This window comes from Sphaeramia orbicularis, chromosome 11, assembly GCF_902148855.1.
Source record: "Sphaeramia orbicularis chromosome 11, fSphaOr1.1, whole genome shotgun sequence".
In the NCBI taxonomy this organism is placed as follows: domain Eukaryota; kingdom Metazoa; phylum Chordata; class Actinopteri; order Kurtiformes; family Apogonidae; genus Sphaeramia; species Sphaeramia orbicularis.
In genome coordinates this window covers 26,714,833-26,741,020 of record NC_043967.1, presented here as the reverse complement: position 1 = coordinate 26,741,020, position 26,188 = coordinate 26,714,833, and the positions used below count along the sequence as shown (strand labels likewise).

Genomic DNA, 26,188 nt, shown 5'->3' with positions numbered 1-26,188 from the left:
AAGATAAGATGGAAGCAGCCTTAGTAGAGATCATATTACTTTTGTGAAATAACCACGTGAGTCATTACAGTCTAGAGCATCTTCAGTGTTTATCAACCTGGCAAAAATAGTTTATTGCAGTTTGCTTAGAATGTAGTTCTATCTTCATAAAATCCAAATGTTGTGTCAACTAAAACATTTTTACAGCATCTTGTGTTTTATTTTGATACGTTTTATTAGGAAGTACTCATCATATGTAACAAGATATTTTTGATGTATTTGTGCAACACTCAGATGTAATGTCTATCTATCTATCTATCTATCTATCTATCTATCTATCTATCTATCTATCTATCTATCTATCTATCTCTCTCTCTCTCTCTCTCTCTCTCTCTATCTATCTATATCTATATCTATATCTATCTATCTATATATATATATATATATATATACATATATGGGCTGTTTGAGAAAGGTGTGTGAATACAATGTTGTTGCACCTGTCTCTTTTGACACTGTCCAGTCCCACACCGACGGGGGATCCCCTACTAACCCACGCATTCCCTCACCCACTAGTGGCATCGACACTCCCAGTATACGGACCTCTGGTTTGGCAGCTCCACGATCACAGAAGCCGAATTCATTATAATGGTGTTTTTAGTGCGAAGTTCAATTGTTGTTCGATGAAATATTTATCAAATAAATGTTCTAATATTTATTCCGTGTAGTTCATCCTCTGACCGGCTGTACAGTGATGAAGGAGTGGGCGGATTGGGGGGGCGCAGTCATCAGCTAAGAAAGCCCTCCGAGAGCGCATGCGCATAGATTTGAAGAGAATACGCCATATTGAATTCCCGTAGGAATCGGCTAGCATTTTTTTTCCAGCTAGCGGTGTACGGGGGCCACTTTATCAATGGTCCTAATTCGGTTTAATGTTTAAATACTTCTCTTTTCGTAACCCCGGACAGCGTAGCGACCTTTCAAAGGTCTAGGAAGTCGCGCAGAATCACAACGGGTTCGCAAGTGGTAGTTAGATACTTGTAGGGGGGTTGCCAGAGAAAGAAGTTGAATGGATCCGAGGGTAGCTTGGATTCAGCCCGAACAGAAAGGACCTGCGAACGCCTTATGGATGCACGTCTGGGAGACCTCTCAGGGAGTACGGACATTCTCCACTCAGCAGCAGCAGCTTCACAATCAAAACCACAACCATTGTGTGAATTACGCTGCGTTGGATGTTTTAAAAAATGTGGCGACCACGGTGGTATCGAGCAAGAGCATTTGCAGCAGCAACGGTAACGTTACTGCCAGTCTGAGCAACGGCAGCAGCCATCACAGCATCATGAACGGCACTACTAGTATTAACGGCACTGCGATTTCCTCGTTGGGGATAGCGCTGTCCAACGGGAACGTACAGAGCTCATTCACCACGGCGAACACGGCTGAACCAGGTGAGGGAAAAATTCTGCCTCAGAAGACTGGATCTGTCTCCTCGTCCTCCTCGCAAGAATCCGGGACGGACAGCCCCCCTTCCAGCTGCTTACTAGAGAGGACTATGGGTGGAAATGTGACGGGCAACATTAATAAAAATGTCGGGGGTGCCAATCTGCTCTTACATTTGAGCGACAGCATTGAAAATAATGTCAACCTTTACCACCGTCATCATCAGGAGCACCCGGCTTTCAATTTACAGCAGATTTGCGTGAAGCGTCACCAGGTTCACCCCTCAGTACCCGTAAATCACTCACACAGTCACCATCCAGGCCGAAGGAAAAGTGACAATAAGGCGAGCACTTATGGGATGAATTATTTGCTTTCAAACTGCACTAATGGCAATTATGCGAGTACTTGGACGCCCTGGAAGACGAGGAAGTACAACCCAGGGGTTCTTGGGTAAGTGCACTCCTTTAGAAGCTAACGTTGACGTTTTGCTACCAATTATCATACAGCTTTAAAAGTGGCCGTTGCATAGTTTGTCACAAATAAGTGTAATGGGTATAATTTTACACACACGTATCAATATTAATTTCCACGGGCAGTTTGAATACTGATCCGCCGATGCAGTGTGGACTGTATATGGGCTGTTTGCTATGTAAGCTACCGTTAGACGCATAAAAGCAGCGAGAGCCGAGCACAAGACAACCGGAAGTGGTGCTTTTGTCTCCTGAAATTTGAATTTCGACTGTAATCAACGAGTCAATCCAATGATACTTTGCCAGCGCAATTAGTGCATACATTCACGACGGTGTTTCATTGCATACATATTATTAAGATACAGTGTTTTTTATCCCGTATTGTTCTTCGAATCAGTGGTTTATTTCGAAGGGTTTCACCGGATGTGGTGTATTCTATGTGGCCTTACGTAGTCCGTTAGTTAACACGAGCCCATAGCCCACTTAGGTAACTGTGGTCTCTTTTCACTCATGTAAGACGCACAAATGACACAACTGCAGTGAATAAACTGTCCCCTTTAACTATCCTCTCAAACCGACAGCATGGGTAAAGAATAAACATAAAAATATCAAGTGTGAAGTAACGATACGCTAGTACTCTGGCCGGTTTTAGCTAACAGGGTTTGGTAGCAGTTACTTAATGGTAAAACTTAGATACGATTTGGAAATGATGGAGTTGCTCATTCACTCCTGAGCACATTAAATATATCCGCTTTTCTTCTATTTGCTTTAATTGATGATGAAAACAAAAGTCGATCTACATACACTAAGGACAGGATGGAATTTGGGCCCGAAGGTTCTCAGATACTTTAATCTGAGTCACATTTCAATGTACTTCAGTAAACTGCACTTGAAGTAAAATGTCAGTAGAATAACTAGTACTTCTAATATTCTCTGTTTTATTGTAACTGATTTAAAGGCAGGTTCTGTGACACTGCACTCTATATTTTTTCTTGTTTGTTCTGCATGGGAGTATCCATTTTTGTGACATAACAGGCATTTGAAGGGCGTCCTAATGGCAAGTTAGTCCATGTACAATCCGTAGTTTTGCCAACTTTTGACATGATTCACCCTTTATTTGATCTAAAATTTAGTCTTTCTAGAGTGTGTTGTATGTACCACAATCACAGCTCCATTACTATTTTAGTAAGAGCAGCATATATGTATATATAAATATATATTACTTATTACTATACAAGTAATTATATCATAATTAGAGGTTTCCTCTATAAGAGGGGTCCTCATACAAACCAAAGAACATTCAGATGTCTTGCATGTACTTGTGATATTTGTAATGGCTGATTGCACCCATCTGGGACTTTTCAGTGCAAGGAATGAGTGTTTGTCAGGAAAAGCACTTTTTCAATCTTGATGCTAACATTCCCAGTTTCCCTAAAGGGGAAAAAAAACAGTGTTGTTCGTCTGTACTTTGTTCTGTTGGAAGTGAATGAGCAACACTTTTAATTTCGTCTGGGTTTATTCTATTCAACAAGTTCACTGGTGCAAGTTTTGGCTTGTGCATTAACTGGTAAAGCATTGGTTTGCCTTCAGGTCTGCTCTTTGAAGTCCTGCACAGAGGGATTTAGCACTACAGATTGAAAATGCAAATAATGTTATATTTGTGCAGCATGCATCTTATAATGACAGAAATTACAACAGGAAAAATATTGTTGCCTTAAGATGTAATTGTAACATGATTTTATAAATTGTAACAGCAAAGATGAACAGCATTACTTATTTCAAAATGTCAACTGTAAAGTTGTTTTAAAAGAGTTTTTCTTGAATGTCCTATTTTGACTGTGGGGGGGCAAGTTATAAACATGTCCTCAGTCAGAGGTGAGCCTCTGGCATGCACATGGTCTGGCCCGACCGGCTAGTTGGCATGAGGTTTTTTTTGTTGTTGTTGTTTTTTTTCACCAAGCAATGGGCACATGGGCCGACTGCATTTCCCCCAGGGTTTTGGTAATTGATTGTGACAGTCTCCCTGTTCTGTATTTCACACTGACATCATGGCATGCATTCCTAGAAAAATGAATGACCACAGGGTTAAAAAGGGGTCCACTGTTCTGAGGCATTTGACTGGTCAGAAATGCATGCCCCTCTACTCCCAAACACAAAAGCCATATTGGCAATGAATGTATGGCTGGAGGGTGTCTAGATGTCTTGATCTAAAGCACAAAGGTGTATGCAGTTCTTTTTCTCTCTTCATGGTGGGCCAAATATCCTCAATGTTAAAGCAGAACCAAACACAACTTGAGGGTGATTAAAATCAGAAGGATTCCTTAGTGTTTTCCTTTTCCCCTCTATGTGTTAGACAAAATTCATCTGACATAGTAATGACTGATTTAAGAAATTATTGGCATTGTCCGAAGCATTTACCTGATCATTCATTAGGGACCAAGCCCACGGGGAGAGGCCCTCTCACTCATTTTTATTTGTGTTGCGAAGTTGCTCCACCTTAGCACCTCAGGTATGTGTCCAAATCTGGACATTTTCCACAACTCCATTCACTTTGAATTTTACCTCACAGCAATGGACAAATGCCACACATGCACACACACATTTGGAAATTGGTCATGGGTTAACATCACCTGTGGCAGTATTCTGCAGAAGACTGTCAGTTTTCTGCAGGTGCAGGTTCCCTGTGGACATGCTAAAAAGATCAACCTAATCATGACTACATGAGTTCAGGCTTGTAATAAGTTAGGTTTATGTTGACAAGTATGGTTACACCTGTTACTATATGTCGAGCAAGATCACATGTTATGACAAAGGAAATGGGCTATGAAACTGTAAAATGACAAATCTCATGTTAGGTGGAACATGAGGTAACAAATTCCATTGCTAGTTTTACCAAAAATGTTATTGCTTTGTTCTAGCATGTAATGAGTTAAACTGAACAGTGATAAGAAGGAAGTATATCATGGACCATCTGTGGAGGACTTTTTTCCAAAATGTATGCCAAGGTGGTGTGTGCAAACAATTTTTAGATTCTCCCATGTGACTGCAAGGTTTATAACAATTTCTTATAAAAAAAAAAATTAAAAACTCTGAAACGGAGAAGATATTTCTGAAAATTAATTTCCATCTCTGCTCATGATTCATGCAGGATTTTGTGTATCATAATTCTTTGTGTGATGTAGATAAACTTATGTCATGTTTTTTATCCAGACTACACGAGGAAGTGATGGACTTCTACAACTTCATGTCTCCTCGACCAGAGGAAGCGGCAATGAGGAAGGAGGTGGTCAACCGAATAGAGAGGATCATTAAGGAGCGCTGGCCCACTGCAGATGTAAGATGCATATGTATCTGCGTCTGTTTATTTGGATCAGATTGTCCCCCTCATATCACAGAGCCTAATCTCTCAAATCATGCAGCCTGCTTATGGAGAGGGAGTTATTGGCATCCAGACAAATGGTGATCTCAGATTACTCATAAATCTTTAAGACACCATGTTCTGACAACACTTTTTAAAGAGAAGGTGGTGTTTGCGCAATATGACGGAAATATTGTACGTCTATATGGTGCTTTCACTAATGTAACTACTACACACACAATGGACAATCGAGGAGCAAAAAAAGTAGTTTTATTTAAAAAGTGGCCTGTGTAGAAGCAGCGGTGGCAGACTTTGCAGCTTGTTGAGCAGTGATGTAATGCTCTCCTCATTATTTAATCATGTAAAACACATGCAGGGGTGATTTGTTGGCTGCCAGTCTTCCCTACTTCCACTGTTAGCCAGATTGTCAGGTAAATGGATCGAGCCTGTGATTTGTACCAAGTCCCCTTTTCATTTAAACCTATTAATCCTGGCCTGTCTTTGTGCTATTGCCTTGTTGTATTTACCAGACGGGAAAAAGGAAAGAACTCCACTCTGCTTCCTTTGGAGAGTGTTTCACTTGCAGCCTCAAACACAGCATTTTTTTTTCTAGTCATTGTATACTTAATTTGGCAGCATTCTCCACTTGGCAACATTCACCGTCTCTGAAGTAGAACCCGGAAATACTTAATTCCCGGTAGTTTGCAAACCTCTGAATAGGAAATGTATATCATCACTACAAGTATGTATTGTACAATTCATGGTTCATACTGTCAAAAACATGTTGTCAAGGCCATTAAGGTTTTAGTGTGAGATAAAAAGGGCTTTTAGTGCTTGTTATTTTGTGCAGTATTCTTGTCATTTTCATGGCCACAGTGACTTTGGGTTCCATTTTCATATTCCCTTTATATTTTGTCTCCAGGTTCAAATATTTGGCAGCTTCAGCACTGGTTTATACCTTCCAACAAGGTAAGAGCGATTATTTGTGTTGAAACAAAAGTAATCCTGTTAAACTACAACATTCACATGCCTATAACAACAGCTTTATGTTTTTCACTAATGTTTTGTTTGAATTTGGAAATAGGGTAGAATGTATGAATTAAAATACATTAAAATGTCTGTTTGGGTTGTTTGAAATCCAGTTGAGCTCATCCATAGTTGACGTATTCCTTACAGTAGGTTGCAGTCAGTATGGCTCCAGTTTGGCACAGAGGCAAAGCAGTGTACTGCTATGGATAGGGGCAGCAGCAGCAAAATGTATTTTAGCCACCTCTAAACTAGTCAATATTAAGTGTACACTATATTTAGAATATTTATGTTTCCATCTGACAGCCTTCTCCAACAGGGAACTGGAGTGCAGAAGTACTGTTGCTGCCTGGCTTAGCTCAAGCTTGAAATTTAAGGCTTAATTTAAGATTTAAGTCTTTGACGCCAACAAATTTTATCAATCGATTCAGTGGTAGACCAATATCTCCTATGTAAAATTACTGTTTTTGTCAAGGAAGTCTGGTGGTTTTGAAGAGGATAATGTAACTGCTTTAGTTCCTTGTTAGAAATGACTGATGGGAATGTAAAGTAGTAAAAAAATCTCAAAATGAAGCTAATGCTTTATTATTTAAAGGCATTCTTTTAGATTGGTATCAATTTATTTTTTATTAGTTTTATCACGAAAAGAAATTATTAATTTTCCCTAAAGGTCAAAATATTATTTTGATTGATATTTTTTATGTAGTTTTTTTCAGGATAGTATTTAATGTTGTTGTTCTGTCTCAGTGACATTGATCTGGTGGTGTTTGGGAAGTGGGAACGCCCCCCTCTACAAGAGCTGGAACAAGCCCTTCGCAAGCATAACGTGGCAGAACCTTTCTCCATCAAAGTGCTGGACAAGGCTACGGTGAGTGTTTGTGAATGTAGGCAGGCATCCAGACTTTGCAGACATTGTGGGTGCCACACTAATTTTCACCAACATATGTCCATCAAATGCAACACTGATTTTGATCGAATTGGAATAGACTCTTCCATGGTCACTGACGTAATGATTAATGAACTGTATTACAGTTAATTTGGTCTTCTTAAAAGGCTTATTTTTTAACAATAAGTGATAAAATATTAACAGCCTTAGAAAATGAGAAAGCAAGCAGGGGACTGGAGTATGTCCAGCCAAATTGCAATTTGGCCGTACTTTTTACATTCCTAGAAAAGTTCTGCTGCACTTGAAATAGTCTGAGGTAGAAAGCTTGGCTGATCCACTCTTTCATCTGTGGAAAAAGAGGATGTGAACTAACCTCTGAGACTCAGTTTGTGTCCTCCATCTGTTTGCGTAATAGGTGGCACATTCAGCCAGCTGCAGTGGGCTTTTTTTGAGTGGTGAATGCACAGTTTGAGATCACATGAAAAGAACAACACATCCTTTTTTTAAGTTTCATTTCACCCAAAATGAAAACCAGTAGTATTTGGGTCAGTGAGAATGCAGAGTTCAATCATGGTGTTTCTGTGTTGGCTGTTCAGCTCAAAAAAGCATTTAATGCCTCAATGCTGTGTCATAATTGAACCTACCTTTACTGCTCCAGGCCCACACTAGTAGTTTAAGGAAGGGGAATCCACGTAGGCAGGTAAAGTGCTGCACTGCTGCTTTGACTGACATGACAATAAGTAGTTAATAGCTTTTTCATTCTGGATTAGTTAAGGCGTTTCATCTAACGGCCTATCAGTTAGGACAGATGCTCCTTTTTCCCCCTCTGATTTCTACACACAGCAACATGCTTTTCAGAAATTGACTTAAGATAAGATGAGATAAGACTTTATTTATCCCACCATGGGAAAATTTTCACCGTTAACAGCACCAACATACACCAAGCAAGTGCAGAGAGAAAGACAGGGAGAAAAAGCCACACGAGTGAAAATGAAAAATATAAAGAGAAATTTGGTATTATATTAATAAAGAATTTGAATTAAAAATTGAGTATTATTTACCTCATCATGACTGCACATGTACATGATGTGATGGGGGGGTGGGGGTTACTGGGAACTGTTATAAAGTCTGATTGGTGTGGAGAGGAATGACCTGTGGAATCGCTCCTTCTTGCACAGGGGATGTAAGAGTCTGGTGCTAAAGGAGCTGCTCAGGGCCTCTACAGTGTGGTGCAGGGGGTGGGAGGGGTTATTCATGATGGATGTCAGCTTAGCCAGCATCCTTCTGTTCGCCACCTCCTCGATGGAGTCCAGCGGGCCGCCTAAGACAGAGCCGGCTCTCTTAATCAGTTTATTGAGTCTCTTCCTGTCTCTGTCTGTACTGCCTGCTCCCCAGCACACGATGACAAAGAGGACTGCAAAGGCCACCACAGTGTCATTAAAAGTCCAGAGGAGAGCCCTGCCCACTCCAAAGGACCTCAGTCTCCTTAGCAGGTGGAGGCAACTCTGGCCCTTCTTGAACAGGGTGTCTGTATTGTCAGTCCAGTCCAGTTTATTGTTTAGGTGAACACCCAGGTACTTAATAGAGTCCACTATCTCAATGTCCAAGCCCCAGATGTTCACCTGTGTCTGTGAGGGTGACCTGCTGAAGTAAATCACAATCTCCTACGTTTTCCGGTGTTCAGGAGCAGGTGGTTCTGCTCACACCAGTCCTCGAAGTGTGTGATGGTCCCCTGTATTCCAGTTTGTTCCCTTCAGACACAGCCAACAATTGCGGTGTTGTCAGAGAACTTCTGCAGCTGACAGTGTGTGGAGTTGTATGTGAAATCAGATGTGTATGGTGTGAACAGGAATGGGGAGAGCACCATCCCCTGGGGGGGCCCCTGTGCTGCAGACCACCACATCTGACACAGTTGTGTAGTCTCACATACTGTGGTCTGTCAGTGAGATAGTTGGTGGTCCACGCAGCCAGGTGTTGGTCCACGCCTGCCTCTTCCATCTTACCCTGCAGCAGCGACAGATGGATGGTGTTGAAAGCACTGGAGAAGTCAAAGAACATGACTCTCCCGGACCAGGTCTAGCAGGCAGCTGACAACATCATCCACCCCGATGCCTGGACAGTAGGTGAACTGCAGAGGGTCCAGCACAGAGCTCACCTGGGAGTGGAGGTGGCGGAGGATGATCCTCTCCATGGTATTCATGAGGTAGGGGGTCAAGGCGACAGGTCTGTAGTGGTTCAGTTCACTGGGGTGGGCTTTTTTAGGAACCAGAACCACACAGGAGGTCTCTGTCCAGACTGAGGCTCAGGTTGAACAGGTACAGAACCTCCTCACTGAGCTGCTCTGCACATTCCCTGAACAGTCTGGAGTAGATGCTGTCTGGGTCTGTGGCTTTCCTGGCCTTTGTCTTCTTGAGCTCCCACCTCACCTGGTCCATAGTGAAGGAGAGGGGAGTGGGAGGTGACTGGAGGGGGTCCTCTGTGACAGGGAGGGAGTGGGCTCTGGAGCCAGAACAGAGGTGTGTGAGTGAAGCTGAGGTGTCGATGGTAACAGCAGGAGGGAGGTCGCAACACTAGAGAGGTGTGAAGAGTGACCTGGATGGGTGGGGGTTGGAGTCAGGACAGAGTCAGACCTATTGAAATGCAAATTCAGCTTGTTTTCCCAGTCCTGATCTCCATTCCCAAAAGGTCCATCCCCTTTTTTCTTGTGGCCTGAAATGTGTTTTAGGCCTCTCCACACATCTCGGACGTTGTTGTCCTGCAGGCGCTGCTCCAGTTTCCTCCTGTAGCTGTCCTTGCACCTCCTGATGCTGTATTTCTAGACTCTCCTCAGCTCCTTCTTGTCCCTGAGATGAAGGCCCTCTTCTTCTCATTCAGCAGGGTCTTCAGGTCAGGGGTCAACCAGGGCTTGTTGGGAAAACACTGTACTGTCTTGGAGGGTACTGCGTTTTCCACACAGAAGTTTATATAGTCCATGATGCAGTGGGTCAGACTAAAGTGTGTCGATTCTTGTCACATCATCTTCCCTCAGGTGCCAATCATCAAGCTGACAGACCAGGAGACCGAGGTGAAGGTAGACATCAGTTTCAATGTGGAGACTGGTGTCAAGGCAGCCAGCTTCATTAAAGATTATGTTAAGGTGAGACACCGGTCAGAACCACACACATTACAACTATACTGTTTCAATGTAGATCATTCTTATCGTCACAACAGAGTCGAGGGAAAACATGCAATTTAAGCCAGTGCATTCAGATTTTAAAGTGTAATATTACTGAGTGCTAGATGCCCCAAAAATCTATTTGAAAACCCTGACTCTCCTTTTTTAGTCACATTTGTTTTATTTGGATCCTTGTCCTATTGTCTCAGTAATAATATTTGAGAGCCTGTAGAAATCTGTCTGTTGTGTGAACTTTTAACTGACTACCTTCTAACCTGCTGAGCTTTTCTGAACTTCTGTTTTATTAAATTAGACATGTTTTCTGATTGACAGCTCTACTAGTTGTCAGTTGTGATAAAGAAGTTTCACTGATAAGACCATAAAATGATTTTGTTGCACATATATTTCATGAGGTTTATCAGTACTTACTAGTAGATGGCCTGTTGGCATGACTTGGCTATATTAGCTAATGTTAGCACTACTTCTGCGTTACATGGTCTGTCTGCTAGCCTGCTAGTTAGTATCTTTTATACATTATAAGAAGATTGCTACATTACAGTCATCAGATCCCAGCTACCTATTCAATCATTAATAAACAAAAAAAAAATTGTTGGGCCACAATTTTCACAAAATGTTAAACATATTACAGTGTTTAGTGTCCTCGCACAAGAAAACAGTTAGACTATAGTTATTTGCATGTCTGTGTACAAGAATTTGGAAGCGTGAGGTGATAAGAAATAAACATCCCAGACATTTAAGATCAATTAAAACTTTTAGATCTGGGAAATATCATTTAGCTACATTTGATGCCCTCTGCATTGATTTTACATTATATGTTCAATCCTCTTCTCCAAATATGGTCACTTTGCTTACAAAAAACACTAAATATGAAAAATACAAAATATAAATGCATCAAGTCTTCTAAACAATAATGTGCATTATTGGAGGTAACTAAATGAGTAGTCAGGTTGCATAGAAGGGCTGGAGGAAGCTGAGAGGAAAAGGTCATGCCAGCATATTTAAATAAAAACCACCAGTCACATAATTACCATTTTACAGTGCTGTCTAAATGCAGAACTTTTGGAAATTCCCAATGTGAATCAGGCAAGCCAGCAGTTCAAAGCATTACACTTTACTTCACTCCAGCCTTGTATTGGCTCATCTCATTTCCAAAAGGAAGCTGGAACTGGGCTCGATGTAAGCCTGCTGCCGATTCTACTCAGCTGAGATGTGTTTCACCCCTTGGCTCTGACAAAATTCCTGCTGATCTGTGCATGCTATAGTCCCAGCTGTAGTAGCAACAGAGGAATTCCAGGTGCCAATGTTCCAGCCAGCTGTCAGTCTTTTGTCTTTTTTTTTTTTTTTCATATTTGTATTATGGTTCTTTGAAAATACATGTCACAGCTTGAAAGCCTGCTGTTGACAACCACACTCAGCATTAGTGCAGTGATAGTTGATGTTGTTAATGCGTGGGTGGAACACACTCCAGTGCAGTCTTGTCCTTGTGAGGTCACCTCAAAGTGAATATGCCAGATTCCCATGCAGCCAGTTGGAGCAGACTACCTCCCAGTCTTGTTCTCACTTCTTAAAAGCATATTTGAAAAGTCAACCTAGCCCTGCTGCTCTGTTGGCACAGATATGCACACATATACTGCCAGGAGGTTAGGCTGCCTTTTCAATTGGAAAATGAACATATTTGTAATTCCCATTTTCAGACCCTCTGGGGTTTAAGCATATTATCTTGTCTTAGGCCTTTGCAAGCCATATTTAACACCTTTTCAGACAGTGTGGCCCAGTTGGAAGCGAGATGGAGTATTTATGTGGTGAGAAGGAGTGTGACACTTCATACATCTCATCTATTACGAGTTCTGATGTTTAAATTGTATCCACTTACAGAAAAATGGATTGAATCACTGTGGTTTCCGCAGTAAACGAGGCTTCAGCAGGGGATTTACAGCAGTTGTGGGAATTATGGCTTCTCAGAAGAAAAACAGACTGATTGATCAACAAGTGGTTAGGCAGTATCTATTACCATGGTCATATTACCGCAGAAAAAAATAGCCTATTCCCTCACACTAAAAGAAACATATAGATTTTCCTTTCCTTTCTGATGTTATTTGTGATCGAAGTGAATTTGGTGAAGATTCCCACATCTTATCATGTTCAAGATAATCAGCCAAACTGATTAACGGGCTTATTTAACACTGAGTTGGACAGAAACTTTGTCCCAGTATGACGCTGGTTCCCAAACAACTTGAACATACTAGTGCTGCAAATGTGGTTTAAAGAAAAGTCACATTAATGGCTACACTGTAATTTACACATCACCTCTGCCCCCTCTGTGTCAGTAAATTCAAAATGTCCCCATACAACAGAGATTTTATTTAGTTTCCATTTCTACAAGAGCTTCACCCTAAATTCTTCTAAATCTAGATCTTTTCAGTTGCAACCTTTTGTGATTATGTAATTGCACACAAATTGATGTTGTAAGGCTGTTTGCAATTCAGTTAATTGGGCAGTCATAATATCAACCAAAACAATGCACCTTATTTCATTGCTACTCCGTTATCCAACCCTACCAATCACTATCATATCAGACTTATCAACTTGAATGACTGACTTTGAAAAACAATAGCTTAAAAATACTCCATGTAGATGTTTTACACTTGTGTGTGATTAGATTTGTGATTGATTTTTGTGATTTATTTCAATTAGTGGGTTTTTTTTTTTTCTTTTCTTTTTCACCACTGATTGAGAATTTTAATTTTCAGTTTTCAGTTCAATGGTAAATCTCATTTCTAATAAAATTCAAGATGGTCAGTTCCAGAGAGATTTGTGCCAAAATCAAGTCGGCTTTTTCCTTCTCCAGTCATTGTTACGAGCCTTTAAAAATGCATAGTGAGTCAACTTGTAGTTTATATAAATCTTAAAAGAACGGGTGTTTGGCTTTATCCAGTGCATATGCTAACTCTGAATTTGTATGAATCACCAAAGAGAAATGGGGATTTCTAAGGAGATTTTTCAAAGATAACTGGGGTATATTTTTTTCTCTGTTAGGTTACCTCTGTCTCTTAGTTCTTTTTACTTTGATCTTTGACTCGGCACTTCTCATTCCATGTGTCTCTTCATCCGTTTTCAGAAGTATCCAGTGCTGCCTTACCTGATCTTTGTACTGAAGCAGTTTCTGCTGCAGAGAGATCTAAACGAAGTCTTCACTGGAGGCATCAGCTCGTACAGCCTCATCCTCATGGTCATCAGCTTCCTACAGGTATAGAACCTACACACAGGTACACGGGACTGAAAAACATGCCGCTGTTGTAGTATCGAGTACTCAGACATCTTATTTTTGCTCAATTAGCTCCATCCTCGCATCGATGCCCGGAACCCAAATGAGAACTTGGGCGTGTTGCTGATTGAATTCTTCGAGTTGTACGGTCGCCATTTCAACTACTTGAAAACAGGGATTCGCATCAAAAACGGAGGCGCATACATAGCCAAAGAGGAGCTCATGAAGGCCATGACGAATGGATACAGGCCATCCATGCTGTGTATAGAGGACCCACTGCTTCCAGGTGGGTAATATGAATGAACAAAAGATTTCTAGTAAAGGAATAGTGCAGGTAATGGTGATCTTTCCCTTTTAAAACTGGGAGTTGATGTAGAGATTCACTCTGTGTCCAAGCAGCCACAAAAGATTAGGTGAAATATAAGCTTTTAGAAATGCTGCTGTATCAGGGACATCTCCAGACACTGATACAGTTAGGATTACCCCAAGGTTTAGTTGTTAAAACTTGGTTATAATGTATAGAATTCATATTCCAAGTGGGAGGGGGGACTCCCATCTTGGCACCATCCAGTGGTAGTTTCAAGAATGACTCTGTGAAGGATAACAATGTCTTTGGGTCCGATCAAGTGGTAACATGTGGACCCATTTCGTGTTCAACAGTCTCTGTCATGTAAACAGAGTAACTTATATGCATATATTATAAATATTTGAGTAGGTATTTATAAGCACTTTAACATTATGTATAACAAAATTTGGGGAGATAAAATTTTTAGGTGAAAAATGTCAAATTACTGCTTGATAACACATGGACTTGAAACGGACATCAATATTTTAAGCTTTGCGCAAACATTCAAAACATGCGGTTCCTGACAGAAATTGATGTCAAGTAGAACAAAACCTTTTAAATATTATGTTCAACTATGTTGAAAATAAATTTTGGAGTAAAATATTGAAAAGTGTCTGTTTTATTGACATGAGGATGTGGTAACACATGGACGACTCTTTACCATTGTATGCATCACTCAAAATGTTGACTTATTTTTTAAAACAAGCAGCCAGATATAATCACAATGCTGTATTTCATGTATAATACAAGCAGCGTTATTTACAACTTGTGGTGGTCCATACTAATATAGGTAAATTACAAATAAAGAGTAAATTCTCAGTAACAGTTCACAGATAGTCTTTTTAAATGTGACCAGTGTATGAATTCATAAACTTCATTATTCAGAATTTTATTTCTCAAAGTAATAGACAGTCTTTGGCATGTCTTTTTGTTAATTTAATGCAGTCTAACAGAAGGTCTGGAACTTCTCCTGTACTGTGTATATGGTATTTTAAAAAGAATAGCAGTTCCATAAATTAGAGATCTTTAGCAAAAAAATGAGCCCACTTGATAAATGATGTGTGCAAATTTACTTTTTCATGTTAATGTTCACTTTTGCTTGATTGGACCCCTTACTTATCTGGGAAAACGAGCTACAGATCTGTCCTGGACAGTTGATGACTGTTTTAGATGCAGTGGAAATGAACAGGTTTTACTTTGTAATTTGTTAGTATAAAAGCCTGCACATGTGACTGAAATGCAGATGCTTCCATACAGACAAACTGCACTGTGAGCGATCTAGGCCCCGTTTTTGGTGTGTTTTAAAATCCGGACTGAGCCCAGTTGACTTTGATTTTGGAATTAGAGGAAATGAAAATGATTTAGAGTTCATTGTTGGGTCATGGACAGCTGAATCTTTAGCGACACAGACTCCTCAGCTGGCTTGTGTTTCCATAGAAACAGTGACATCTGTAACTGTGTATCTGGGATCTTACAGTAGGGCTACAGTGCATAAACCCCTCATTACAAACATAAATGCACATTGGAGAGTTCAGTGGTGCAAAAACCATTGATACTGGTCTACATAGATTTGGGGGGGGGGTCCCACTATCCTACACCTTTTTTTTTTCTCTACATGTAGCCGAGTACATCTGTTAGGCACATTAGGACAAGCCTGAATGGTTGACCCCTGTATAAAGAGGGTGGGTTTGTCCTTAGAAAATCTCTGAAGTTTCTAAAATTAGTTCATCTGATTTTTACAGCACAAAGTGTAGCGCAGGGGTATTCAAATCTGGTCCTCGAGGGCCAGTACCCTGCATGTTTTAGATATTTCCCTCTTTCAGCACACCTGGTTCAATTAATGATCAGCTCATCATCAAACTCTGCAGAAGCCTGATAACGATGTAATGACTTCCAGGTGTTCTGGAAGAGGGAAATACCTAAAACATGCAGGATACTGGCCCTCGAGGACCAGATTTGAACACCCCTGGTGTAGTGTATATAGCAGGGGTCACCAATCCTGGTCCTCGAGGGCCGGTATCCTGCATGTTTTAGATGTTTCCCTCTTCCAGCACACCTGACGGTCATTATCAGGCTTCTGCAGAGCTTGATGATAGGCTTATCATTTGAATCATGTGTGTTGGAAGAGGGATACATCTAAAACTTGCAGGATTCCGGCCCTCGAGGACCAGGATTGGTGGCCCCTGGTATATAGTTTTACATGCCTTAAACTGTTGTTCCTCTCTGAAATTTGTATTGATCACAGTGTGAACGCCCAATATAAAACCATTAACCACTGATGTAAAGAATTTGTTGGCTCACTCAGGTAGTGTCACAACATGACCTGTGGGTGACATGGTGTCTGTTTTTAATGTCATTGTTAACCTAATGTGGGGATTGTTAGTTCAGCCACACTTTGAAAACAGGGGATTCACTGTTTGACTAAAATCTACTGAAATCTTTGAACTTTTGGTATTAAAAAAATGTTAGAAAAATGTAAACCACCAGAAGACACCTGAACTCTTATAGTATTGTTCTGTGTTCATATTTGGAGGATCATCAAAATTCAGCCTCTGTACTTTTTTGTCCATCTTCATATGAAATAGGTCTAAACTTGCATTCATAATAGTCTTCAAACTGTTCTTAAAAAAGTCTGTTGAAACCTAAAATAAATTAAAGAAGAAAAAAAAAGAACCTACAGAAATCCTGCAAGGGAATGGTCACTGCAAGTAAATACAAAGGTGCATCTGTGATGAATCATTTTTTTCCTGGCCTTTTACATAATAATTATTCCCTTATCCATACAACACAAGAGCTCATTGGATGGTTTTAGTATGAAAATTATGTGAGTCATATGTCATGAACTTCACTGTTGCCAAACCTCAATCCACCTGAACACTGATGGTAGATTATAGACGACACAGTATCTTTCTCATCTCGGAGTGTGTCTTGATCAAACTGCAACAAAACTACAAAATAGAAAGATTTGTCCAGTGACACTAATCTAAACTGTGCAGCTAACACACCCAGCTGGTTTCGTATGTGGGTATAAAAGCATTGGATGGTCAGAAAAACATAAAGCCACTAGCAAAGCCTGCCACCACCAAGTATTTTTCTACTCTTTATAGTGTTTTCCTTTTCAAAAGCTTCTGTTTTCTGTCATCATTTGTATAGTTTTTGTTGGTATATGTCTGTGATACGGGTCTTAAATTGCATTCATAACCTCATGTTCACTATTATCCAAATGCCATAAGAGGAAATAACGTCTTGAAAATGATTTTTGATGCACTAAGACATTATGTTGGTATTTTTTGTAACTTTTTATCATTCTATCGCCATGTTTTCATTCAGGTAACGATGTGGGAAGGGGTTCCTACGGTGCCATTCATGTCAAGCAAGTGTTTGACTATGCCTACACTGTCCTGAGTCACGCCGTGTCGCCACTCGCTCGGTCATATCCCAACAAAGACTCTGAAAGGTAAAGGTTATGTCCTGTCAGCAATTCTGCACCAGTGCCGGATTAAAATGGTGTTCTGTTAAAACCCTGCTTTCTCTGTCCTGCAGCACCTTGGGCAGGATAATCAGGTTGACCCAGGAGGTGATTGACTACAGAGAATGGATCATTAAGAAGTGGGGGGGCAGGGATCCTGCGCGAACGGACAGTAGAGGTACAAATCCATAGACTTAAATGAAAAAGTCTGTAGAGTTGGCCTATGGGACTTCTGATGCCTTCAGCTGTCAGTGTCATAATTGAATTCTTTTTGTGTTTTTGTTAGTTTTACCTCCTAAGGAGCCAGCGTCGGAGCAGGAGCTGGGCTCTGGTGGCAGCTCAGAGGAGCAACAGAGGGACTCGGTGTCGCCCCACAGTGCAGACTCACCCATGTCCATCTCCAGCCCTCAGCAGCACTCATCAGCCTCCTCAGTCTCCTCACTTTCTGGATCAGACAATGTAAGAAAAAAACTGGAACTGCAAAGAAGCTCAGAGGTGGCACAGAAAAATCTAAGTTGCCTATAAAATGTTTTTGATCATAATCTGGTCATATCCTCCTGAGACTCAGCAATGCATTTTTGTCCTCTGTAGAGTTTCATAGGTTTACTTAAAAAAACAAAACAAAAAAAACAATGCCGTCCACTGCAAAGGACATTTCAGAAAAAAAAAATTATCTGAAAAAACTGTTGCTGAAAAAACTGTTTGATCAAGTCAATTATTTAAAGTAAAAATAGCCAAATCGTTTACTTTCCTGTGTCTCAGGAGGACATCTGACATACTGTGACTGTCATCTGATCATTGATTCCAGTACACTGTCTGTCTATAAGGCAGACTCCAGGAAACTCAAACCACCAAACCAAAGGACATGGGAATATTGTAGTAGATGGGTTCACTATTAGCTCTGTAAACGAATGTCATTATGCAGTTAATTTTTAACATAATGGTGTAATTCTGCCATATACCTAATTGACCTACAAATCCCTTTTATTTTCTTTCACTCAGCTGAGGGAAACGCTGACATAATGTTTTGTTGGTAGAATGTACTTTAATTGAAATCTACAACTGCCCGAGGGTTCTAGGGTGGGTTTAATGAGACCTTCTAATGTTCTTAGGTTTGCAGGTTTAGCAAGTGTTTGTTCATGTGCATCGGTAGAAAAGTGTCACAAGTAACCTCATGTCGTTCTTGCTAATGATTGCCTCCATCTCATGCTATTTGTCAGGATTCTGATTCAGCGCCGCCATGTCCCATCCCTCCTCCGGCCATGCCACCCTACCCATCGTTCCCACCTCTGGGCCTGGCTTTACCACCAGGCCTCAACATGAGCACCGGCAAGCCCAGTATGGGAGCACACCCTCTGCTCATGCCTCCAGGCTCACAGGTAGGCTCTCCACAGTGACCGCACTATAGGGATTATGAGAAATCAAAAGGAAGGATACCTGCGGTTTGTGAAATTAAATACAGTACAGGTAGATTAATTATCTTAATGTTAAGTAAGTGACATTTTGACATCACAGTATATAGAAACAACTAGATATTACATACATATCTCATCTGTAAACATGATCGTCTCTTGAGCTGTGTCGGATAGATTTTCATCAACACAACTCCAATGATCCCGCACTACTTCACAACATTATCACCCTACATTTTTATTAAGTTACATTAATATACACTATATGCACTAAAGTATTCAGACACATTGAATTCAAGTGTTTCTTTGTTGATGTTCATATCTCAAATCAGCATCAACAGGACATCTTACAAGCTGTAGCCATGATGTATCCCCATACTTTTGTCCATATAGTTTATCAGAATTTCCTTAGAGTTTAATGGGAGGTTTTTCTTCCTATGTGAAATGTGAAGAAAGCAAATGATCAGTTTTGATTATTATGATTATTTACAGTCAGAGCATGAAAAACGTTTTAGAAATTTGGCGGTAGAACATTTGAAGTCATGGATAAAAAGAAAAACAAAACGGTAAAACTATCTGAAGCATTTTGGAAGCTAAGATAACAATTTAACCAAAACTAACCAATACAATGATATTTATCCCAATATAAAACTATATTATCACATTATTGTTTTGTATCCCAGACTCCTGTTGGAAAAGAAATACCTGAATTCAACGTGTTCCAATACTTTTGTCCATATACTGTATGTAATATCGGTGTGATGTAACATGACACTGGAGACCTCAGACATGTTGCACTCCTCGTCATATTTAGACATTCAGAGGGTTTTATATGAATATGGGAGAATCTATGTTTCATGATCCGTCATTTACAACCCGATTTTATTCTTCCCTCTGTCCTCCAGGCTCGCGTCTCACTGCCCGGTGGTCTAGCCATGCACTCCATACCTGGCAGACAGGTGTGTATAGACACCGGGCTTCCTCCCTTCTTCCACATGCCCCCCCCAGCCCATGCTCATGCCCCTGCCCCTTCCAGCCCCCAGCCTCCGCCCAGCCCCCACTCCAGCCACACACATAAGGTAGGCGCCAGATGCCACACGCACAGAAACGCAACACAATCCATTTTTCACCCTGAAAATGTCACATTTTCCATCTTCTCTCCCTTCATCCCTCTCCATTCTCTGTCATTTGTCTCTTTCAGCTCATTCAGAGTAGTGTTAAAGCAAATCATAAACAAACATGATGCCCTGTTGTGTGAGTGAAAGGAGTTTTGTGCATTTATGTGCTTTTTTCCCCATCTCCATTCTCTCTTCTCCCTCTGCAGAATGGACCCAAGTTCAATGTGAAGGGCTTCCATAACCCGCCTCTCGTCAACAACCCTGTTTTGGCTAACCGCGGACACACACATGCCCACACTCACACACAGTATCACCGTAACACTTGGCGACGCAGAAAGAGGGACAGCCTACCGGTTAGCCTCAGCAGATAGAAGCCACTCCTCCTCAACCTCCTCATCCGCAAAACTTTTTCCTCCCATTTCCTCCTCTCTGGCTGCAAAGCCCTGGCTCTTCGTTCATCTCGAAGGAGGACAGACGGCAGACAGAGGACCAGAGACCAGCAGTTATCACTCTGGGGCTGTCCAGAGAAAAGGCAGCCCTTGGCTCTGCATCTTCCTCCTACTATCTCTAGTTTTTCATTTCTGCATGACTTTTTGTTTGTAGGTTTTCAGTATTGTTTCCGATTCCTTTGCAGTATTTTGGTTCCCATCTTTTTTCAGGTCTGTTCCTTTTTTTTCTTTTTGGACTTGGCGGTTAAGTCATTGTCAAGTTCAGTTGACCTCGTCTTGAGCCTGGCAGCCAAGCTGCTTGTGGTTCAGTGTTGCATTACTTTTTTTTTCTTTTTTTTTTTTTCTTTTTTTTTTTTTTTTTTTTTTTTTACAGTTAATCACGTAAGAACAAAGGTTTTCATTTTGTGCAATAATGTTTTTTTCTTTTTGAAACTAAAGTAAATGCTTATTTAATTTTTGTGTATATGTAAAGGCATTTTTATACGGTTATTTTATTTTTGTAGAGTTTTTAATTTTGTTTACGAACCTTTCCCCAGGCAGCATCTCTAGAGTGTGTGTCAAAACCGTTGGTATTTCTATGTGAATGTGAGCGTATGTATATGACATCAAGCTGAGATGGACCTCAGTTCAAAGGCCACGCCCCTCCTTCACCACTTCTTTCTCCTCTCCACTTTTACTTGTGATGTTCAGGGAGATGAAGAGAACAGGAACAGAAAGGGATAAGGAGCTCTTCCCTGGTCTTAATCTCATTCAACTTAGAAAGCTAACGTTATAGTATGATGTAACCGATTCTGACGTGCTTACATGAAGCCATTATTATGGGCTGTTTTGTGCTGGGAGCCTGTAGTTGGTGGTTTCGTTTTTCTATATCCATGATAATATTCTGGACTTGGATTTTTATTTGTAGAGGACTTGGGTCACTTTTTTTCAACAGAAATTCTCACTTCCAAATTTTTTTGATTTATGACATCTGTCTCTGTGTACATAATGTCAAGACAAAACAATCAGAAAAAAATATACAGTACAATATCTGAAAAAAAAAAAAAAGTAAAATAAAATGAAGCACCACTGGTAATGCCTGGAGAGACATATCCACTGTGAATACAACAAACAGCAGATAGTTTAAACCTTTTTTAATGAAAGATCAGCAGGGAAAGCACTGAACTCAACTTTAACAAAAACGTGTATTTAACAATAACAAAACCTAATTTAATTGAATTAATGCAATAGTATGCAACGTTATTTGTCAGCTAATGTCAAATATGACCCAACGTAGGTTTCACATAACATGAATTCTATCATCTTATATACTGGACTTTAAACAGTGGCATTCAAGGTTTAATATGAAAGATTGACACATGTATGTGAAGTCTGTAGTGCTGAGAACCAGTCGTTTGACATTTGCTCCATCCGTTTACGAGGCACTGTAGAACCAAGACAAAAGAAGGAGGATAAATTCACCTGATTCCTTTATGTAGAAACTGATGTACAGGCTATTATCATGGATGCCTCCCACAAACTTCATATAAGCACATGCATGTGTTACTTCTAGAACCTTTAAACTCCCTGAGGACGTCTTGTCCCTCAGTGTAGTTTGTCTGCTGGAAGCAAGTGAAGGGATGAAGATTTTTGGCCTAAAAGAGGTAGCTCCTGTTTTATTATCCAGCGCAGGCAGAACCACCTCAAGACTGTGTGCATGTGTATGCCTCTGTTAGTGTATGTGTTTGTGTCCTGTAATATGGGACTGTGCTGTTGCCATATTTTGTCAGTCAGGGGAACTGCGAGCCTTGTCTCGGCCGTTTTTTCCTCCACTGTCCCGAACTGAAAGTGACTTGAACACTTCCAGACAGTAGCGGATTCCTGGCCTGAGAGCGAGCCTGTTGCATATATGCTTGTGTGTCATTTTTTGTGCTTGTCTTTTTTTTTTTTTTTTTTTTTTTTTTTTTTTATTACATGTTGTTAGGAGCCACAGAAGGCAACAGCTTATCTGACTTGAATTTGACGATCAAGATTTAGGGTTAAGAGGGCAGAGCGAGCTACTGATTCTGGGTCAGAACCCCTCGGACACTCCGGCCGTGGGAGGCAGCCGTTGGAAGTCTGATCCCAGGTCCGAGCTCCGACTCTGGCTCACAGCTGTAAATCGGTGCAGACCAACACTAAGACGCTCAGCGATATAAAGGTTTTTTTTTTTTCTCCTTTTGTGGTCCTGGACAAAGGAGAATGAGGGAGGGGGGTGGGGTGGGGGTCTTCCTGAACCAAGGGCCCTAGAGAAAGGGAATTATATTTTGATTCCATTCAGGAATCTTGTGTATATTTGATTGCCAGGTACTTCCGCTAATTGTTTGCAATGCCTTTCTTTGTGTTTACTTGGAGTGTGTGTACGTCGTTTTTGCCCCTCCCCGGCCCCGCAAGTGCACCGCTGTCACACAAACCCACACACTCACAAACAGGACTGTCGAAAGGCTGTGACTCGCCCAGAAACACTACACACGCTGGTGTTATTACTATGCAAGTGGATTATTTCTAATTATCGTGTCAACTCTGTCTTTTCCGTTGGGGGTTTTCCAAACACTACTTGTTGTCGTTGGACTGGAGTAACATTACTGACTGTCAGACTCCGAAAACTGAACCACGAGTGAACTCCGACCCCTTCCATCCATCCTCCCGTGATCCCCCCCCCCCCCCCCCCTCCCCCCGTTGTATTTGTATGAAGGTCCTGATATGTTTTAAAAGTCTAGTTTTCTACATCTATTGGTCAGATGTAAAGGAAGAGGGGGTGTTAATGTTAATGGTTGGGGTCTGAGTCTGTGTAGTGTGTGACATAGTGAAGTGTGTGTGAGAAAGCATCAAGATTCATGACTTTTTTTTTTTTTGTTGTTGATTTGTTTTTTGCCACTGCAGCTTTGTAATCAGACACTCGATAGTTCATAAGTGGACCCAGAGAGCGCCTTGCACTCTGTGTTTCCACTTCAGAAAGGGGCCAAAGTGTCCACCAACAATTCTACCCTTCACCAAGACTGTGTTCAGTACTCTACACTATCTTTTTTTTTTTTTTTGGTCTTTCTTTAAAAAAAAAAAACACAAAAAAAAAAAAACATGGCAACTCTGATCCATCAGTCAAAACTACACCTCACATCAATTTAATCAGAGTTTCTGTTTTGTCCAGTAGCTCACAGGCAAAGCAGTTCATGAGCTAATCATCCAATCCAGCCACAGAATCAACTTTTGGTGTAATGATTTAGCAAAAAAAAACCCAACCCTTATGACTACAACATACTGCCAGTAAAGGAAAGAAGCTATTTTCGAGATGTTGCTCAGACACCCTCATCTCAAATCCTTTCACCTTATTCCACCGTATAGATATTTATTTTTCCATCAGTGGAGAGGCAGTGCATGAAATTCTCAGTTACATGCAGCCCCAGCCTATTATAAATTGGACAATAAGGGGGTGGGCAGGTCTGTTTTAACCCTTTCAACGTGCATCCCAGCCTCGTCTGCTTTTAGAGATTAGAACCAGCACTGATGAAAATGAAATTGGTGATGGAGAAGTTTTGGACTGGGTTAGAGTTGCCTGCATCTTCACAGCAAAGACTTGACATGCAGTATCCTTAAAGAAGTCTGTATGGATTAAAATCTCTGTGCGTCTCAGTGGTCCGACCCTCCACGCTTAGCCCCCCCACCCTCCTCCCCACCTAGTCATTTTCTCTCAAATGATGGTGACAGAAATGGGTGAAAAAGAAATGAAACAAAAGGTCCCGGTCATGCTTTTGCCATATTTGCCTTCACTTCTCCAGACTGGTGAAAGTGGGAGGGGAAGGCGTGCAGCAGTGGGTGGTTCTGGACCGCTGAGACTCTGGCGTACACATGTACATGTAGATGCAATGTAATATACCCCCATTGCAATACAATGAGGGATTTTAAACTGGTGGCTGCTGTTGAGAAAAGGTGGCAGCCCCTCCGTGTCCTGGCTGATTCATGTGAGCAGTGACCCTCTAAATGGACGCCAAGCAGACGGCGGCCAGAGGGAACCACTGCCCAGCTTTTGTTTTGTTTTTTTGACATTTTTATGTAAATATATTTTTTTCTATTTTATTTTTTAATAAACATTTTAAAACTGCCAGTCATTGTTTGTCGTTTTTTTTTTTTTTTTTAATGGGCGATCATGATAGTAGAAACAGGTTGTAAAGTCACACAGCATTAGCAACTTAACCCTTTCATGCATAGTGGTCACTCCAGTGGACAGTTATTCTACAGCTGTTCTCTTGTATATTCATGGGTTTTGTTGTTTTAGTTCCATATCAGCCAACACAGTGGACACTTATGCATAATACCATATACTGAAATTCAGACCTTTACTGTAACTTTGCTGTTCTTTTATCTCAATTGTTAATTGTTATTAGACTGTAATTAACAGGGTTTTTTTTTTTTATATCTGTGTGAGTAATAACTACTATTATAATATATTCAAATGTGAGAAAACATCAGATTAGCAGCATTAACCTCCTGAGACCCAGGAAAGTGAAAATTTTAGCTTTTTTCCATTAAACAATTGTCTTGATTGGAAAGTACATAATGCAACAGTTAATTATTTTTGTTTGTTTGTTTTCCAAGACATTTCTTTAAATTATTTTTATTTATTTATTTATTTTAATGGAATCTCCCTTACAACTGACAGCATTTTTTTTTTAAAGTAAAACTGTCAAATTTTGTCCCCTACAGAGGACAGAAATGCATTGCTAAGTTTCAGGAGGATAAAAATGCTTTTATTTCATAGTTTTCACACAGTTAGCCAGTAAATGCCTGTTTCTTTGTTTAAAAAATTAAACGAATGGTGTTCAACTGAGTGGACATTTTTGTAGTGCCATGGAAAATAGGTTCATTTAAAAAAAAAAAAATCACGTTTTTTTTTTCATGCCTAAAGAGGAGTAAAAACACTCAGGAAAAAAAATCTTGATTAAGGTTCTGATAATTCATGTATGAAAAGGTTAAACATGAGCTGAGCAGTTATTTTATCCATGAAGTAGCCACCCCAAATGTATTTTTTTATGTGTTATACAGAGTCTCCACAAAGTCTCTACAATTTAAAAAAATATATTACAAAAGCAATCAATGAGATATTTTAATCAGATTTGTTCTCATTGGTTGTCAAAGTTTTTAATCATATTGGCGGATCATGTGCAATCCAGTCATTGGGCCATTTTTCTTCAAAGAGATTAATTATTGCAAATGTTTACCTTGACCTTTTGACTGAATATGTGTCACCACAACTGGATGTTTAATCAGCCATCATTTTCCAGGTAAATGATGCAGCACCACATTGGGTTCTGCAATTTGGGGGGGGTTCCTAAATCAGACATTTCCAGACTGGTGGATTGGAAGGGATGACCCAATTCCCTGGACACCTTGTTCAGCAGATATCACTGCCCTGGATTTCTTTCTTTCTGTGGGGTTATGTTAAAGGTGTTGTGTATCCAACAAAGAAACGGGACATCAACGACCTGAAACCAAAGATCACTGAAGCCACTGACATCATTGATGAGGCTATGCTACAGCAAATGTGACAAGAAATCCAGTTCCACCTGGTTGTACTTTGTGCAACTAACAGAGGTGAATTAAATGAGGCAAAAAAACAACAACAACAAAAAAAAAACTATATCTACTTTTCATTTTGGAATAGTTTCTACAAATGTGTCTATTCATTTGCTTTTGTAATACACTAGTTAAATTGTAAAAAGACTTTAGGACACCCTGTACATAATTTTAAAATTTTCTCGAAGTTCTATTTTTATCTTAGA

At 40.4% G+C, this 26,188-nt stretch overlaps 1 protein-coding gene across 2 annotated transcripts; it reads left to right on the top strand.

Annotated features, from left to right (window-relative positions):
- The first annotated feature begins 825 nt into the window (after nucleotides 1-825).
- tent4a (terminal nucleotidyltransferase 4A) lies at nucleotides 826-24,513 on the top strand. Of its 2 annotated transcripts, none has more exons than XM_030147595.1 (13): nucleotides 826-1,869; nucleotides 5,100-5,223; nucleotides 6,170-6,216; nucleotides 7,021-7,141; nucleotides 10,188-10,295; nucleotides 13,453-13,581; nucleotides 13,672-13,885; nucleotides 17,276-17,402; nucleotides 17,489-17,592; nucleotides 17,701-17,873; nucleotides 18,635-18,793; nucleotides 19,732-19,785; nucleotides 20,151-24,513. In XM_030147595.1, exons 1-13 carry the CDS (start codon nucleotides 1,049-1,051, stop codon nucleotides 20,313-20,315), a joined length of 2,346 nt encoding a protein of 781 aa, XP_030003455.1. In that variant the 5' UTR covers nucleotides 826-1,048; the 3' UTR covers nucleotides 20,316-24,513. The 2 variants fall into 2 exon arrangements, with proteins under 2 accessions (XP_030003455.1, XP_030003454.1); XM_030147594.1 differs by having other exon boundaries at nucleotides 19,732-19,905.
- The last annotated feature ends 1,675 nt before the right edge of the window (nucleotides 24,514-26,188 follow it).

What these genes read in the sequence shown, in the direction of transcription:
- tent4a (XM_030147594.1), top strand. Translation starts at nt 1,049, where the DNA reads ATGGATCCGAGGGTAGCTTGGATTCAGCCCGAACAGAAAGGACCTGCG. An exon ending in CACTTTCTGGATCAGACAAT is followed by an intron (nt 17,874 to 18,634) that starts GTAAGAAAAAAA and finishes GCTATTTGTCAG; the next exon opens with GATTCTGATTCAGCGCCGCC. An exon ending in TCATGCCTCCAGGCTCACAG is followed by an intron (nt 18,794 to 19,731) that starts GTAGGCTCTCCA and finishes TCTGTCCTCCAG; the next exon opens with GCTCGCGTCTCACTGCCCGG.